Source organism: Fomitiporia mediterranea, assembly GCF_000271605.1.
Source record: "Fomitiporia mediterranea MF3/22 unplaced genomic scaffold FOMMEscaffold_1, whole genome shotgun sequence".
Classification (NCBI taxonomy): Eukaryota; Fungi; Basidiomycota; class Agaricomycetes; order Hymenochaetales; family Hymenochaetaceae; genus Fomitiporia; species Fomitiporia mediterranea.
Genome location: NW_006760386.1, coordinates 4618107 through 4635286, shown reverse-complemented (window position 1 = coordinate 4635286; position 17180 = coordinate 4618107). Strand labels below are relative to the sequence as shown.

At 40.2% G+C, this 17180-nt stretch overlaps 4 protein-coding genes across 4 annotated transcripts; 2 read left to right on the top strand and 2 right to left on the bottom strand.

Annotated features, from left to right (window-relative positions):
• Positions 1–107: 107 nt before the first annotated feature.
• Positions 108–257, top strand: FOMMEDRAFT_73088 (uncharacterized protein; the record flags this gene model as incomplete). The annotated part of the gene is made up of 1 exon (XM_007261915.1): positions 108–257. A coding segment is annotated over one exon (150 nt), but the record flags the coding sequence as incomplete, so codon positions are not given.
• A 798-nt stretch (positions 258–1055) lies between these two features.
• FOMMEDRAFT_101451 (TrkH-domain-containing protein) lies at positions 1056–4512 on the bottom strand (the record flags this gene model as incomplete). Its single annotated transcript, XM_007261914.1, has 16 exons — positions 1056–1327; positions 1397–1452; positions 1514–1615; positions 1674–1825; positions 1889–1904; positions 1967–2001; positions 2079–2240; positions 2324–2464; positions 2521–2535; positions 2597–2604; positions 2670–2924; positions 3014–3459; positions 3529–4031; positions 4096–4130; positions 4188–4377; positions 4442–4512. The coding sequence occupies 16 exons, from the start codon at positions 4510–4512 to the stop codon at positions 1061–1063; spliced, it is 2454 nt and encodes an 817-aa protein (XP_007261976.1). The 3' UTR covers positions 1056–1060.
• A 673-nt stretch (positions 4513–5185) lies between these two features.
• On the top strand, positions 5186–8904 carry FOMMEDRAFT_150680 (DUF1793-domain-containing protein; the record flags this gene model as incomplete). Its single annotated transcript, XM_007261913.1, has 18 exons — positions 5186–5404; positions 5456–5641; positions 5701–5809; positions 5863–6017; positions 6091–6206; positions 6261–6441; positions 6490–6734; positions 6796–6938; positions 6996–7052; positions 7116–7189; positions 7249–7310; positions 7366–7498; positions 7555–7701; positions 7754–7793; positions 7846–7905; positions 7960–8119; positions 8177–8215; positions 8265–8904. The coding sequence occupies 18 exons, from the start codon at positions 5186–5188 to the stop codon at positions 8902–8904; spliced, it is 2766 nt and encodes a 921-aa protein (XP_007261975.1).
• A 548-nt stretch (positions 8905–9452) lies between these two features.
• FOMMEDRAFT_101450 (alpha/beta-hydrolase) lies at positions 9453–10973 on the bottom strand (the record flags this gene model as incomplete). The annotated part of the gene is made up of 2 exons (XM_007261912.1): positions 9453–10101; positions 10159–10973. 2 exons carry the CDS (start codon positions 10971–10973, stop codon positions 9453–9455), a joined length of 1464 nt encoding a protein of 487 aa, XP_007261974.1.
• Positions 10974–17180: the final 6207 nt, after the last annotated feature.

The following is a 17180-nucleotide window of genomic DNA, read 5'->3' as shown; positions in this document are numbered from 1 at the left end:
AGGACGCATTCATTGTCTTCTGTCGTGAATGCTGTTTGAAAAAGAACGAGGCAGAGGCTGCACTACCTGCAGAAGGCAACCTGGTCGCACGACATCAGCGTCGAGCTGACCTCTCCAAAACAATCTCATACCAATGGCGTTCGCTGTTTGTAGAGGAACGTAAATACTGGGGCGAACTCGCGAAGCAGAGGAAGAAAGAGCACGAGGAGATGAATACCCATGGTACGTCTATCGGTTGTTGTGATTTGCTAAGGTAGTGATAGTTTTGTTTCTGTTATAATGTGTTAATATTATGTACCGTTCGGCATTGTTAGTAAAGAATAAAATATTTAAATAAAATATATATTGTATAATAAGCCATTCAGATAAGATATAAGCTGTAAATTAACTTATTTAAGGATTATAAGATAGCAGAAGAAGTATTATGCCATATCAGAAGAGGGGTGCAATATATACCATTATAGACTTTCCTAAGAGCTATAATTCTTATATCCCCATTGTAAGGACATGTAATGTTTATTAATTCTCATAACATAAATCTGTCTTATTACAACCTTATAGTATCTTTTATATATCTTATCCAATGAGGGGTGCAATAAATGTCATTATGGATAATATTGTTTTTTTACATATTATATATGCATATAAGAGTATATAATAATAAAGACTTTTTCCTGAGGCTGCAGGTTGGGATGGTATGATCACTGATATCAACAAGGGTCGTGGAAAGACCTACTTGTACGTCATCTGGAAATCTATCACCGTTTAGACACGGTAAGTTTCCATGCCACTCTTGACGACAATGTTATTCTGGCTAATGACCATCTTCTCGTCCCTTCTTACACCCCTTATCTTTCTTCGCCAGGTTGTCCCTCCATTTTATCGTTTCGTCCCGGAAAAAAAATCGCAGACCACTGAAAGCTATCCAGCTTTAAACCCGTCGCACTCAACAAGGTAGAGAAGGACGGGCTCTAACTATATTTGAACACTTTACTATCTAATACAAATTGCAATACACAGACATAAGTTGCAGTCGTGAAACACAGCAATATATGCGCTCTTATGATCCATCTTTCTCTACAGCACCTTTATTAGTGTGGACAAGTCTATTGGATTCAGAAATTGCATCTCTATCCGCATCTTCAGCTACTCTATCACCATCGTGTTCCACTAGACCAGCACTTGGAGTCACTTTCTTGAATTCATGAGGGAGCAAGACAGCACGGTCAATCGCGACAGGTAAGTAACGGTGTCGTCCCCGTATCATCACAATAATTATGATGAATTTCGAGAGCGATGTAAGGGCCCCAGAAAAGGAGAAGCTATCCTGAACGTTTAAAACGTGTCAAAATCACCGATATACAGATACAGCAGTGGTAACAAGGAAATTACTGACGTAAGGCACACCCAAACTCATCCCAACCCCAGCGTAGGCAGACATCATTTCGAATACTGGTAATATAGAACGGATATGTACCACAACTCTAAATGCTGTAGACAAGGAGAGACTGACTGAGAGCGAAGATGGTGAACCATTGGAAGTTACCTTGGTTCTGAATCTTGCCGCGTTCAACAATACAGCAGAGGAACAAGGCCACGCCAAGCCACCACATATCTTCGTAGAGCACACTTCGTTAGAAATCGCGAACCCGAACAACAAAGTTCACGCCCACCAAAAGCAAGTTGTCTTCGCGTATGCCATACAATGAACTTGCCGTATGACGCAAAAGTAGCCTGCTCCACCGTCGGCTCTTCTGCGTGATAATCTTCTTGGTCTTCGAAGATACCTAGTGACTTCTCTTCATAGACGTTCGTTGCCCGGACACTTGGAATTAGTTTGCGTCTTAGCAAGCGTTGACGTGAAGAAAATGAATTACTTGTATCATACCTGAGTGTGATCGGATCTTAAGAGTAGTCAGACCTTCGATAGTACTTGATGCTGAGGCAAAGAACAAAAACGACTTACAAATGGCGAGATACATCACCATCACATACAACACCCTACACATTTATCAAATTAGTAACAGTCTCGTAATATTGCATATCTAATGATTCAGGCTAAAGAGCAAATTACCCACTGTAAAGCTGGTGCAAAACTCGACGTCGCCACAGTCGCAAATCCCGCAGCTCTTACGGACGTTGACTGCAGAATGCCGATTGCAAACCGTACGCCGAGTGGAATCGCATCGTAGACAGCCTCACCAATATTTAGTACAAGGAAGAAGAACCAGTCGACAATGCTGTACACAAAGGGGGTCCGTCAAGAATGGTACGATTTAAAAGGTAGGAGATTGCCTGAATATGAACGAATAATGATACGTACATGAGAAATATCACCACACCCCATAGGAGCCACGTGTGAGGCGAAGGAAAGAGGTAAATATAACATCGGCGAGGATGGTCGAGCAGAAATTGCAGAGTCTCATTTAGAGAAGTACGAGTTGAGACCTTCATGATAAACCAACTTTTTCCGATTGATCAATTAGTCGACCGGTATCATCGAAACAATAGTAAACTTACATGTAGAACCGAAGACTGAACAATTGCATAGTATTTTGGTAATTTCCTGAGATGCATTACAGAATTAAATACTCACAATACGGGCTGTAACATTATCGTTTCAATAATTTATCGTTCAACTAAAATAAGAAAGAAGTGCAAAGACATACATATGCTAGATTCCCAGCCAAGATCAAGAACGTGCATACGAATATAAGAGGGTACGCCTCCTGGAACGGAACCATCGACTGATCCACAAGCGACATTCCCGTCGTCGAGTACGCCCCTACAACTTGGAATGCAGAATACCACACCGGATTTATCTTCCGATGTTGATTTGGTGGTTCAAGAATAGGTGCCCAACGCGGAATGGCCATGTAAGGCGCGATGATCGTGAAGCAAAGGAGGTGGACTCCGAAATGATACTGTAATAAAAGACATTTTTCATCAATTCTGAAGCTCATCCGTATATCCGAAATTGTTATCAGCAAGGGAAAGTGAATGATCGACGTACAGTAGCGATGAGCCAAAGGAGCGCATTCAGACCACGATACTCCACACCACCAAGTTCCTCCAAATCTTCTTCAGTCAAATTATAAAACATCGAGTTCCTTCCAATGAGCGCATTGAACGAAGCCGAGAAATACTTCGCCGTGCTCCGTTTCACTCCTTTCTCAGAGCCACGTGCAGTCGAGCCAGATAGTATTATATGCAGCTTCCTCGCTATGGCAGCCGAAGCACGTGAAAAGGCGCGACGTACGCTTGGAAATGCTTTCTTGAGGAGTTGGTAGAGAAGCGTTGTAGGATATGGGAATCCGCCGAAACCACTGTTCCTCGTTTCTGGATACGATTGCTCGGACTGCGCGTGAATTGTGTCGCCTGCGTGGATGGATCTAAGTGTCTGGGTAGGGAACGTTGATGCACGACGCTGAAGCGGTACACCACCAGGAGGGATGTATGCTAGAATATGCGAAATCAGTTTTTCTTAATAATAAGGGATGGATAAGCAGAGGAGTCAAGGAAACGTACTTCGATCATCATGGACTATGATACTGGACGTTCTATGGATAGCTCCTGAGCCTTGTCTCTCTGGAACTCGGACGGGCTCACGGAAGTCCACCGCCTGTGGCTTGTCAAGGGTTGTTTCTGAAAGAACGGACGGGTCCTCGCCATGCGTGACAGCTTGCCGCAACAATGATGAAGAAGCCGTGCTGTGTGGTGCTAAGTTCGGGACTGGAACCGGATCAGAGATCAGACCGTTTGGGTCGACACGTCGAGGCGCGTCGGACGTGCGCCGAATTATTCTGGACTGGCTTGAATGTCCCGATTGCTTGGCTTCACTTTCGTTTTCTTTCGTGAACTTTCTATTCAAAGTGCTTTCATTGGCACTCTGCCTCGTCGGATGTCTGGAGAATACACGTGATATTCCACGCAGTAACCAGTCCTTGCCTTCCTCGCTGTGACCAGTGAGTTGCTTGCGCTTTGTGATCTCTGCTTCCACTATGTTTTTCAATTTCTTGTTGAAGTAGCGTCTGGAATTTTATTTATGCGTCACTTTCTAATGCTAATTCCTAGAGTATATAAGTCATTACATACCTCCGAATGTAAACAATCACCCATGAGACAATCACCTTTGATGTCTCCGGTCAGTTGTTTGTCAATGCAACAGAACACAGACAGGATCATACCGGATTTCCGACCGATGCAAGGAAAAACAAGATCGCTTGCTGGAATCCCGTGAGGGAACTCAAGTCGACGGTAATGAGTCCACAGCAGCATATCGCGCTAACACAAGCAAATAACGCGTCTATGAACGCAACATGTGTCGCGCCATTTGCAGCATAGAATATCGCGGCGAAAATAAGTGGCGTGAAGATGCTGAAAATGAGTGTATGTCAGCCGCAGATGGCTATCTCTATCATCACATGGATATCGCACTTACAAGAAGAGCACATGTATGCGAAAGAAATTGAGGTTGCGTGCAATGTACTTTGCAAGTTTGCCCAGGTTCATTACTGAGACGACGTTAGCCTGAATAACAGCTATTCATCGTTGTATTATACTGTGGCGACGAGGGATACGTATATTAATGAGGTTGTAATAGTTGGAGAGGCATTACATTCTTGCCTCACCTCACAAGTCGCCACTGAGGCTGTGCTGCTGTACGCGAACCTCCGTTAGTGCACATTACGTAATCCACTAAGCTCTAACTGAAACTGCACGTGGATGCGGGAAATAATAAAGGCGGATTCTCCATTGAGGAAATGTCATGAGCGAATCAACAAGTCAAAATTGACAAATGTTGCCCATGTCGGCCAAAAGCACTGTTATGTGTTCTGCAGGTTCTGCTTCCGTCATTTCCATCTATAGAGCTCGGACTATCAGCCTAATTTGCCTCACCGAACCCTTTCAATAAAAGACGGATGACATTTCGGACTTAGACCCGTACCGAGCTTACATGAATAGTTCTTGGGCGGTGATGCTGCTTACCGCGGTGTCTGCCAAGGGCGACCAACGAGTACCAATCACGATCATACAATGATCGCATGATGTTGGACGAATCTTGGAGCAATAAATCTACTTGCACGTTTCTCCTCCTTCTCCCGCGTCGTCCGCGAGTTTTTACTAGTGGCACAGGCGTCTCCTCTGTCATTTCTACTCCCTTATGTTCTGCTGAACCTCGAGCATGATGCTAGTTGCCCTCCTTGCCCCTCTTTTACTCGCGACAGATTGTATCGCTCAGACAGGACCCTTGACTGCTTGGTCGGCTACGCCTTTCAACCCTCCATCATTACCTCTCGCCGTCAAATCTTCATATCTCAACGTATGGGCTCCATTAGGATACGGAAACGGCTCTCAAGCTCTCAGCGATGCATGGCCGAGAACCTGGGACAGAAGTCTTAGTGTACATTAAACTAGATTTCACCATTTCGTTTCTAACAAGTCACTCCCCTAGGCTTTGGGATGGTACGGCTCGATTCGTGTCGACGGGACCGCATATCGGTTTCTCGGTGCAACAGACAAACCAGCTGGTAATACTGGTGTTCTTCAGAAGGAATTTACATTCACTCCAACACGATCATCGTATCTTTATCAAACCGGTCCGGTCAATGTAAATATAACTTTCTTGAGCCCGATTGAGGTGCGTCGTAGCACTTTTTCTTCAATCCCGACACCCAGCTAAATTCATCATTTCGTTAGCCCACCGATCTCGCTCGACAATCACTGCCATTTTCATACATGTACATCACCGTGCAGCCAAACGATGGAGGCTCTCACAGTGTCCAGATTTACTCAGACGTATCGGGAGGTGAACGCGACGTCCACTCCAAGAGACATTCTGGTTGATGTTTGTGTCTGTAGAATTCATTGGCGGAAATTCTGGAGTGCAAGCAAACTGGACGTTTAACGAATCGAGCGATTTCGTATATTTGCAAATGAATCCTTCTTCACCCTTGCCATTTCAAGAACTCAATAAACGACCGCAAGACGGGACGTTATACTATTGCATGAAGAAGGTACATCAACCCGTCCTATGACAATTGACGATGGTATGCAATGCAGAGCCTTTTCTGATTAATATCGTTGTAGGCAAATGGTGTATCGTGGCAAATTGCAAACTCCCCAGACATGCGTGGATCGTTTAATAACGGGTCCGTTACGACTCTTCCAAAGACATCCGATGGCTCTTTTCATGCTATTGGCCAGTAAGCTACATTTCATGCATTTTTGTTACCCGTCTCATGGTAAACGAAATCTAGACCATTTTTTGACACCATGGCCATTGCAGTTGACCTTGGAACTATTTCGTCTGTGAGCGACCCAGTGGTGTATACTTTGGGTGTCGTACGTGATCCAGTCGTGCAATACGCCAATAGAAATGTCCAGATTGAGAAGAGAAGCTCGTATTACTGGTCAAACTTCTCCAATATTCGTGACGCTGTCAGCCTTACCTTCTCTTAATTCCTAAAAAGGTTTCATTTAACACAGGCTATGCAGATCGAGGACGTACTGAACCATTTTGATGATGCTATGACCGCCGCAACAACCCTAGATAACAAAATACTCAGAGACGCCGGGCAGGTCTCAACCAATTATGCGGACATCCTAAGCCTCTCCACCCGGCAGGTCATGGGTGCGCTTGAATATACTCTTCTCAAGGATGCCTCTAGCAGTTTCAACATGTCGGACGTGAAGGCGTTTTTGAACGATATGGGTGGTATAGGTTCCGGGGGGTGAGTTATGCCGTTCTACTTTTGCAGCCGGAACACGTGAGTAATGCGTTGAAACTATCAGAGTAAGTGCCGTCGATGTGCTGTATGCCGCGATGCCTGCGTATCTGTATCTTAATCCTGATATTCTCGGCTACCTCTTGGGTCCGCTTATGGAGTATCAAGAGAGTACGCAGTACACGAATCCATACGCTGCACAGGACCTAGGTATGCCATCCGGACTTTTCCTTCTTATTTTATCTCGACTAATATTTATTCTTATAGGTACTGCATTTCCGAATGCCACGGGAAATCCCAGCGGGCATAACCAAAGGATTGAACGTATGTATCTATGAGTAACGTTCAAGGCTACGTGCCTCGGCGCCTCTGACTTATTAAATGTAGAATCTGCGAATATGATCATCATGAGCTTGGCGCATGTTCAGGCTTCCGGTGATGGTCGTCTCATTAACCAACACGTAAGTGCTTCATTTAATATGCCGTTTCCTTCTCTGATTTTCTACCAAATCCAAAACAGTATGATCTCCTGAAGAAATGGGCTGATTACTTGGTTAACAATACTGTGAATCCCGGAGACCAGTACGTTTTTACTTTGAGTTCTTGACAGGCCTCTTCTGAACCAAATGACGCGCAGGACGGCGTCACTCTCAGATGCTATAAACGCGAATAATCAGACAAACGTCATACTGAAGGGTATCGTTGGTATCGGCGCCATGGCCAAGATAAGCGGCTATACGGGACATACGGCCGACCAAACCAATTTTAATGTATGTGTATTTTGTGAGATGAATTAAGTACGATTCTGACTATCGTCCCTTCGCAGGCTGTTGCACAGCAATATGCTCAACAGTGGACAAGCATTGCGGCTGGTTCAGCTCAGATTTCGATAAGCTTTGGCTCATCGAACTCAGGATTAATCTATAACTTGTATGCGGACAAACTGTTGCAACTAAACCTTTTCCCGAACTCCGTGAGGTCCTCTAAAGTTTCGTCGTATTACAAATTTCCTAATGTCCTTTAAGGTGTATGTCGCACAAACAGAATTTTACAGGTCACAACTTTGTACGAGTTTTTTAATTATTTGTCTCCTGCCCTGATATCTGTTCTACGCCAGCACAGTGGCAATATGGTATTCCCATGGACGCCTCAAACACTTCCTCAGTCACGCGTTCTGGTGAGATCTTGGGTTGCTGCTTGACTTGACCATGGCTGATCAGATATTCATTAGACTGGATGATGTTCGCTGCGGCTAGTACCTCTGATATATCCGTGCGAGACGCCATGCACTCGCAAATCCATGGGTATATATCAGCATTTCTACCACAACACCTTCCATTTCCAATTCTGTTCAGTCCACGCGATGGAACGCAGATTGGAGGAGAGAATAGGTGAGGATGCGGTCGTTGTCGATCACTGGCGCGTATAACAAAACATTTGTCACGTAGCCCAACAATAGGAGCGACGTTCGCGAATTTAGCATTGGGGTAAGTTCTAAACTTGGTTTGCGAATATTTCAACCTCATGTCATTTTAGTCTCCCTATCAGGCCAATCTCGGTGACAGGTACACCTGGGGACGACAGCAATACAAGCAATACACCAGCTATTATCGGAGGCGCTGTCGGCGGGGCTGTAGGCCTGTTAGGCATCGTTGGCGCGAGTGTATTCTTCTATCGTCGTCGTCGAAGCAAGTACGAGTCAGCTAGCAAGTACAACCGCGTGGATCGATCGACGTCCGGGGACTACCCAGCCAGTTCCATGGTCGTGCTCCGTCCGCCAGCTTCGACAGCGGACATGTCTGAACTGACCATTTCCCCATATACTGGTTATAGTAATTCCTCCGGTAATTTAATTAGGTCGACCTACGTTGCTCCATCATCCTCTGGTACGCTGACCGTATCTGCAAAAGACTGGAGAGGTAAAAACGCGGTATATGGGAAATACAATAACAAGTCCGAAATTCCGCCGCCAAGTTCGGCAGGCTCGAGCACGTTATCACCTAGTGCGCCACCAAATCCCCGTAGGAATATCCTACGGCTGGGTAACTGGAGAGCCGAAGTGGAAGGTCTGCGGCAGGAGATCGAGCAGATTAAGCGGGAGCGAGACGGGTTGGCGGCACCGCCACCCTCGTACGAGGATGAACTTCAAAGGCTCCAGGCATTGCATTCGCGATAATGCATCGTTTATTTATTACATTTATCTTTCGTTCCTTTCAGTATGTTGTCTTAGTATCTATAGCTCTGCATTGACTGCCCTAATGTACTCGAGAAAAAGCAAATTACTGGCTCTCACTAGAGATTACATTCATTGAAATATACATGCATTGAATTGAATAGCTTGTTTTAGTGAAACAAAATGACTTACGTACAGCACATCATGTCTGATGCCAACGCCAGCATACACTGATGCGATTCGGACACTAGGAGAGAAATTACTCCAGGCAAATGATCAATAGTAAGCCCCAAGTAAACACTGTGCAGACAGCATTGCCCTCTGTCAATAAGATAGACAATCACGGGGTCATGAAATTATAAGAATTCGTATTGTAATGTTCCACCAACAGAGTCCTGTCCTACCCTGTCTTATAAATACATGGAGACTATACGAACGTACAATAATCACTGCGAAATGCTTATGCCTTGTCCATGGCTATTTGTCTGGGCATCATGAAGTTGAATGCGAAGAACGACAAACAGAAGTTGAAAAAAGAAGAGAAATCAAGCCTAAGTGTCTGAGACCTCACCATTATCAACCACGAGTCCATCTCCATTCTCATTATCCCACATCTTCTGCGATTGCGACCTCACCTTCATCGGCGGCTCAGGGATGCGTGCATTCGACCTAAGCGCTACCATCACCTCAGGAATCACATCCTCATGTACGTTCTTTCCCCAGAGTATATCCAAGTGCTCATACCCATCCAGCGGGATCGACACAGCGTGTTCGGGTAGTTGACGTCTCATCACGTCAATATCCACTAACGAATCACTCGTTCCGTAAAGTAACACGGTCGGTGTCTTGATGTTCTTCGTCGGGAACCTTGCAGGTCGATAATAAAATCTCGCCTTCCCACGCTCGCCTGCACGTAAAGGACTAAGCCCGCTCTTCACATCGTCGTCGTACATTGTGAATTCCGCATTCCGCATAATCTGGAACCAATGTACTACGGCTTTGGTCGACGTACCGGAGTACAGATGTGCATACGCTGCGATTTTTTGGATTGGAGTGATTTGATCAGAGGTCCAAGCGAAGAGGAAGGTCAGTGAACGTGAGATTATGGAAGTGAAAATGGGCGGATAAAGGATAGATTGCCAAGTTGTTGTAGAATGGAGGATTGAACGCCGGCCGAAGAACAAGTACATAAGAGCAGGACTAAACAAGTTTATCAGTAAGGTAGAATCAGGGAAATTGATATGAATAGCGACTCACGAGGCTTTCATAAGACCATCAACGAGCGGCGCAGATAAGCCTGGTGGACTCATGGCAGGGGCCAAAGCGACAAAAACGTCGACCTTCTTATTCAACGACGGGTTAATGCTAAGAGCAGCAAATGCCTGCGCCGTTCCCTGACTGAAACCGACATAACTTAGGCTTTTCTCGCCCGTCGCCTCTAGAATGTACGCAATGCTATCCGGGATGTCATGCATAGCATATTCATCGATACCGAAGTTCCAGAACGCTTGACTATGTGGATTGAGGGATGTGTGCTTGCGTGAGTATTTGTTCCCGCGATTATTGCCTAACCAGACATCATAACCTGCCTCCGCAAGTACAAGCGGTAGGGAACGCTCTGCGCTCGTCAAGCACATGAAGATTTCAGAACACATAAGAAGTCCATGGTGGAGATAGACAACTGGTTTTCTCCTCCTGGCTTCACAATCAGTCCGCTCACTGCGGGCTCGAGGAATGCGATGGATCGAAAGCAGATAGCCATCCTTCGTCTGTACGATGTGCTCCTCCCAATCATATCCATATACGGAGCACAAGTCTCCAAACTCAACAGCGACACGGATTAGATGAGCACGATGAGCTTCTTCACCAGACACGACAGGTGGCTTAGAACCGACATGAACGATCGCTTTGAAGAGCCGACGCGTCTGGTCATGGAACCAGCGGATGACCGGCGATGGTAGGAAGAAGATTATTGAACGCAATAGCGTTTCGAATGTTATTAAGATAAAACCGAAGATGACTGCGACGTATTCACGGTAGTATAGCCGCCCGAGAACTGGAAAACGTGCCATGGTTGAGGCCGGATGACTTTGAAGTTTTGTGTGTCTGATCTCAGTACAGCTTCAAACCCGAAAAAGGTGGTTTACGTACAGATAGATAGGTGGATGCTGCAAAGAATATTTTACTTGGGCAAGACGAATGCCCAAAATAGTCGAGTGCAATGCGTAAGTAGTGGCACAAGTACAGCGAATATGAAGCAAAGTTGCGGTGCTTTCCGTAGCTAGTCGAGCTTGCACGAAAATTCTATTTGGACGAATTCTAGACATTCATCCTCTCTAGCCTGCTTAAAAATGCTATGAACGTAGAATACTAGCGTTTCAAAGAGCTGTAAGGATGATAGAGAGACAGACGATGAAATAAGAATGAAACATTGAAAGTGGAGTGTAGGGACTGTCACCGTTGACCGCAACAACAACCGCGGATAAGCTTATCCGCGGCTAAAATTCCCACGGCTACCGCAGTAGCCGCGGTTAAGCAAACCTTTGCTCGATACCTGGTGTAAGTTTTGCTCTTTTAATTTTCTTATCACACTTTTTGTAGTTACATGTTAATCAATATGTACTATTAACTCTACTAATTAGTATGGGTATAACAACATTAAAATATACAAAGAAAAAATATAAATAATTGAAAAATTAATGCAAGTAATTGAAAATATACTTAAGAACTGGTAGTTTGAGATGTTTTAGCTTTAAGAATTGAAAAAGCATCATTAATATTAGAAAAAAGTAGGGTATCATTCTAAGATCCAACAGCCATTTGAGCAATAAAAGTATTTGAAGCTATATTATGTTGCATAAAATTAATTTGATGATGTTCATGAGAAAATGCTCTCTCTGTATCAACAGAGGTTGCTAAATAAATGAAACTTAAGATTTATTGTCTCAAGTTCTAAATAATAAAACTTACCAGGTGCTGAACAGAAGTCAAGGCCCATGTAGGCTAAGCTTGGACATCCTCCAATTTTTGAATACTAATACTGAAGGAGTCCACCTGCTTCCTTAATAGTTGATAGAGGAACAGCTGTACTGGCAAGGTAAACATGAATACTATCAATTGTCTCCCTCTCAGAAGTCATTTCCTCTGCTTCCAGTATATAGCAAGACTGGTGCTTGAATAAAAATTAATATAAAATAAGTAAATAAATAATAAAAGGCTTACAATTGTTTGTGAGTGTTGAAGCACTAAGGAAATAAAAGTACACTAGTACTTTTTGTATGACTCCTCCTACTGTTTTATCACTACATTTCGGATTTCATTAATCTCAGAGACAGGGAAATTGTTTCTGAGAAACTAGTCAAGTTTCTTGTCTGGAGACATTACTATTAAATAAAGTAAATCAATATAATTAATGTACAAAGAATTATTAAGGAATTATACCTATTACAATGTAGTATATCTTACACTCATCAGTAAGAGTATAATACTTCTTGCAAACAAGTGTACTAGCATAGGCAGCAATTCTCAAGACAGAAGGCTGAGAGGTATCCTTACTAGCTCTTGTGAGTGCTTGTTGAATAACCAGAAGCATAGGAATAATATTAGTAATAAGGGGAACATTTGCTTGTGAAAACAAATGTGTTGGCCCCTCAACAATCTATAAAATATGTAAGATAAATAAATATAAAGTAATATAATCACTTACTAGAAGTATATTACATAGTTCTTTTGCAAGGTAGAGTTGGGTGTCTGATAAGACAAAATTTTGAAGCTTAAACTCTTGTACTGTAGTTAATTGCTCAACAATTGGATACAAGAGAAAATAAGCATTCAAACAAGCAAGGTCAGAATTCCACCTTGTGGAAACCCTTCTATCCAAAGTATGCTTTTCACTAGTAATTAGTGAGTTTGGGTCTTTAGTTATAGTATCAACAAGGGACTCAAACCAAGACTTGAGTTGACCTGAATTATTGACTCTTTTTGCCAGACTAGCAACCTAAATAAAACATATTATTATGAGATGATTAGTTTATCAACAGACAAACTACAAGACAATGACTTTATAATGTCTTAGTTAGAATATATACAATATAAGGACAAGAGACACTGAGCAGTCAATCATCACCTTACCCCTTGTCTATGTGTGCCCCCCTTAAGTTTTCCCTCTTATCATGTTATGAGCCTTAAGCTCCCTGCCTACATTAACTTAGTAATATGGTTCCCCCTCACACTGACACATGCTGCAAACCTGCTGACATACTTAAATACTTTGGTCAAAACATCACCATACTTAAGACTGAAGCAAACTACAAGATGTGGCACTACTGTATTGTTTCTAGTGTTACAGCTATGTGCTTTGAACACTTACTAAAGGATGAACTGTAGAACAAAGCTGAGAGGGAGATAGCTAAGGCTATTTATGTATGCATAGTTAATAACATTACTAATACAATATTGGCAAACTATATACACTTTAATACATCTATCCCTCAGTTAATGAAAGCACTTGAAGAATGCTTTAACCCTTAGACAGTACATAAAAAGGCCATTAACAAATCAGTACTGTTTATTTGTAGAGACTATGTAAAACATTTCAGACATACATTAGACAGACTTGAGGAAGCATATACAACTCTGTCTACTAACAGTGATCCACCATACAACTCTACATACAAAGCAGCAATATTGCTTGCTACTCCTGAGTAATATACACATGTAGTAAATACAATAATACAATCTACTGATGCCCAAAACGAAGGCAAACCAGTTAATGAACATAAGAAAGTTGAACCAAAGTAACTAATTCTTACATTGTAGAACACCTATAACAATTACTGTGCTAAACAAGTACAAGATTCTAATGATCAGACAAAGAATAATGTACATGCTAATACAATGTATAAAGCTAATAAGCAGAGGAAATTCAATCTGCCAAATCTGTTTAATCTAACAAAAGCAAAATGTTTCAATTGTGGAAAAACAGGACATTTCTCTAAGGAATGCTACAAACCTCCTACTGAAGCTACAAAGCTTGCCTGTGCCAAACATCAAGCTAACATTGTGTATAAAACAAACCAAACTGTAGAAAACACAACAAACACATTTATTATTGAAAACCTAAACAAAAACAATGTTGAATTAAAGGAAGGCAATGTTGAAATGAACAATAATGTCTACACTCTTATTCCAAGCAACCAGGATAAACAATTCAAACAATACACTTCCTAGGTATGTACTAACATATTTACAAATACAATCATAGCTAACAAGAAATCCTATATACAAACAATGGATTTACTCAATTCTGGTGTATTAATACATACTACTCTCTATCTATTTTGATTAACAGATGTACACAACATAACTCCTACAATTGTAACTATTACAAATAGATCAATGATGACTCTTAATTGAGCTAGATCTATACATATTGAAATTCTGAAGAATATACAAGAAAGAAGTGTCATAACATTACAAAACGTCTATTACTATCTACAAATGAACTTTTCCCTCATAAGTCAAGCACTACTATGTAGGGAAGGTTATTCTTTTATGTTTACAAATGATAATTGTACTATAACATCACTATGTAACAAATATGTTGGACATATATAATTGAGAAATAACTTGTATATTTTGTACAATAATCATTTGTTAAAAATGATGAACAAACTATCTATTTATAATATACATAAACACCTTAGACATATAAGTTACAATTATATCAAACAATTATTAAAAACACAACCAAGTGTACTATCAACTAAAATAACAAACTACAAAGAAAAAGAATGTATTGAATGTATAAAAGCAAATATTGAATGTACACCAATACTAAAACTACATCAATCTCTACTTGCAAATCAATTTGGAGATCTTATTCATATCAATATTATTGGTCCTATCAAACTGTACACATATAAGAACATACACTACTTATTAACAATTGTAGACAATTCTACTCGTTAGTGCATAATGCTCAAATTACAAACAAAATCTAATACATATACACAATATGTATAATGGACAACTAAAATATTTACACAGCACAGAGTTAAAATAAAGCTTTTACAAAGTGATAACAATACTGTATTCCTTAGTGAAGATTTCCAACAATATTTAGATTTATAAGGAACAAAACAAAGATTAACAGTACATTATACTCTACAACAGAACAGAATAGTAGAACAAACTCATAAAACTATATTTAGAGGTGTAAGAGTATATCTAACATCTACTAAATTACTGTTTACATTATGAGCCAAAACAGTAATTCATATTACTTATATTCATAATAGAACACTGTGTACTACATTAAATTACAATACTCTACATTACAAACATTACAGAACCCACAGAACAATTGATAATATACATGAATTTGGTTAATATATTATCATTTGCAACGAAAATCCTACAAAAATACAATAGTAAGGTATCATTACTTGTTGGATAGGATTAGATAATGAAAGTAAAGGCTATAAAACTTGGCACAATAATAAAATCACTATTGAACAAAATATTCAATTTCTCAGTAAACCTCCTCAAATTGAAGGGGAGAAAATAGACAATACAAACAATGATACAAACGAGTGTTTAATAATTAAAAATAACAAAACAGACAATAGAATAATGAGAACAGACAATAATGATACAGACAATGCTGATCCTAATAAAAAAGGAAAAGTGGTAGAACTAACAGACTTAACAGACAACAAAGTTAAATTAACCAAAAAAGAAGTAGAACCTAAACTATGTTGATTGGAACAGAAACAGAAACTGACAGAATGTACTATCAAGCTTAAACAATGTATGGAGAATAAATGTGTAACAAAACACATGTATGCACTTAGCAAAAAGGATGAAGATAATATTACTATTCATTTAACAGAATTTAATACTAAAATAAGTGAAATACAATTGGATCCAACTTTATTTTATGAAGCAATCTAATGTCTGGATTGTGATTCATGGATTACAGCTATGAAAGACAAAATAAAACAATTAGAAAATCATAATACATGGGAAATCACAAATCCATACAATAATATTAACATTATTAGAACACAATTTGTCTATAAAATAAAGCAATACACTAACAATAGTATAGAAAAATACAAAGCACAATTAGTAGTTCAAGGAAACTATCAGATTAACAGCCTTGACTATCATACAGACAATTTATTTGCTCCTACTGTTAGACTATCTATGGTGTAATTAATATTAGTATGAGCAGCATCTAATAATTATGAAATACATCAGATAGATATAAAATTGGCATATCTATATAGACAATTGACAGAAGACAAAGAAATATATGTTAAACCTCCTCCAGGTAACTTAATAGATGGATTACAGAATGGACAAATATTACAATTACAAAAAGCACTATACAGATTAAAACAAGCTGGTAGAAGATGGTATAAAACACTATCTAATATACTACTTAAATACAGATTAATGAAATCCGAACATGATAATACTGTATTCTTTGCAAATAAGAAAGAAATAACTGTAGCCATATTATTTGTACATGTTGACAATATTACTATTGTGGTAATGAATAATAATACTATTGTAATGATAAAACAATCTATTGCACATCATTTACAATATACAGACAGTAGTGAATTACACTAGCTACTTAGTATAGAGATTCAATACAACAGAGAGTATAGATTCATTAGGATGTGTCAGACACATTATATTAATAGTATAATTGAATGTTACAAACTTACAAACGAACAAAGTGTACAAACACTCATACAACCTAGTACACAATTAAAAACAGTATTACAAACCAATAACAATAGAAAACAAATGTCTAATATACTATACATGAACATGGTTAGTACACTTAGATACATTACAGACTGTACACAGTCAGATATAGTATTTGCAACAAATCAGTTAGCTAAATACCTTAATGACCCTAGTATAGAGTATTATCTGGCACTTAAACATTGTTACATGTACTTAAAAACTACAAACAATGTCTGGCTCCAACTTGACAGTGCAGATCAATCAATATTGAACAGATATACAGACATGGACAGCATGATGCAAGAAGGGCATTGTACAATATCAGGATATACATTTTACTTGAGCAATTCATTAGTTTCATGGTCAAGTAAAAGACAAACACTAGTGGCAAATTCAATGTATAAAGCTGAATTAATAGCTCTTATAAGAGGAACACAAGAAGTGATTACACTTACTCATTTAGCTGAAGAGATTCTAGCAGGTCTCTGATGCACCAATTAATATCTATTACAATA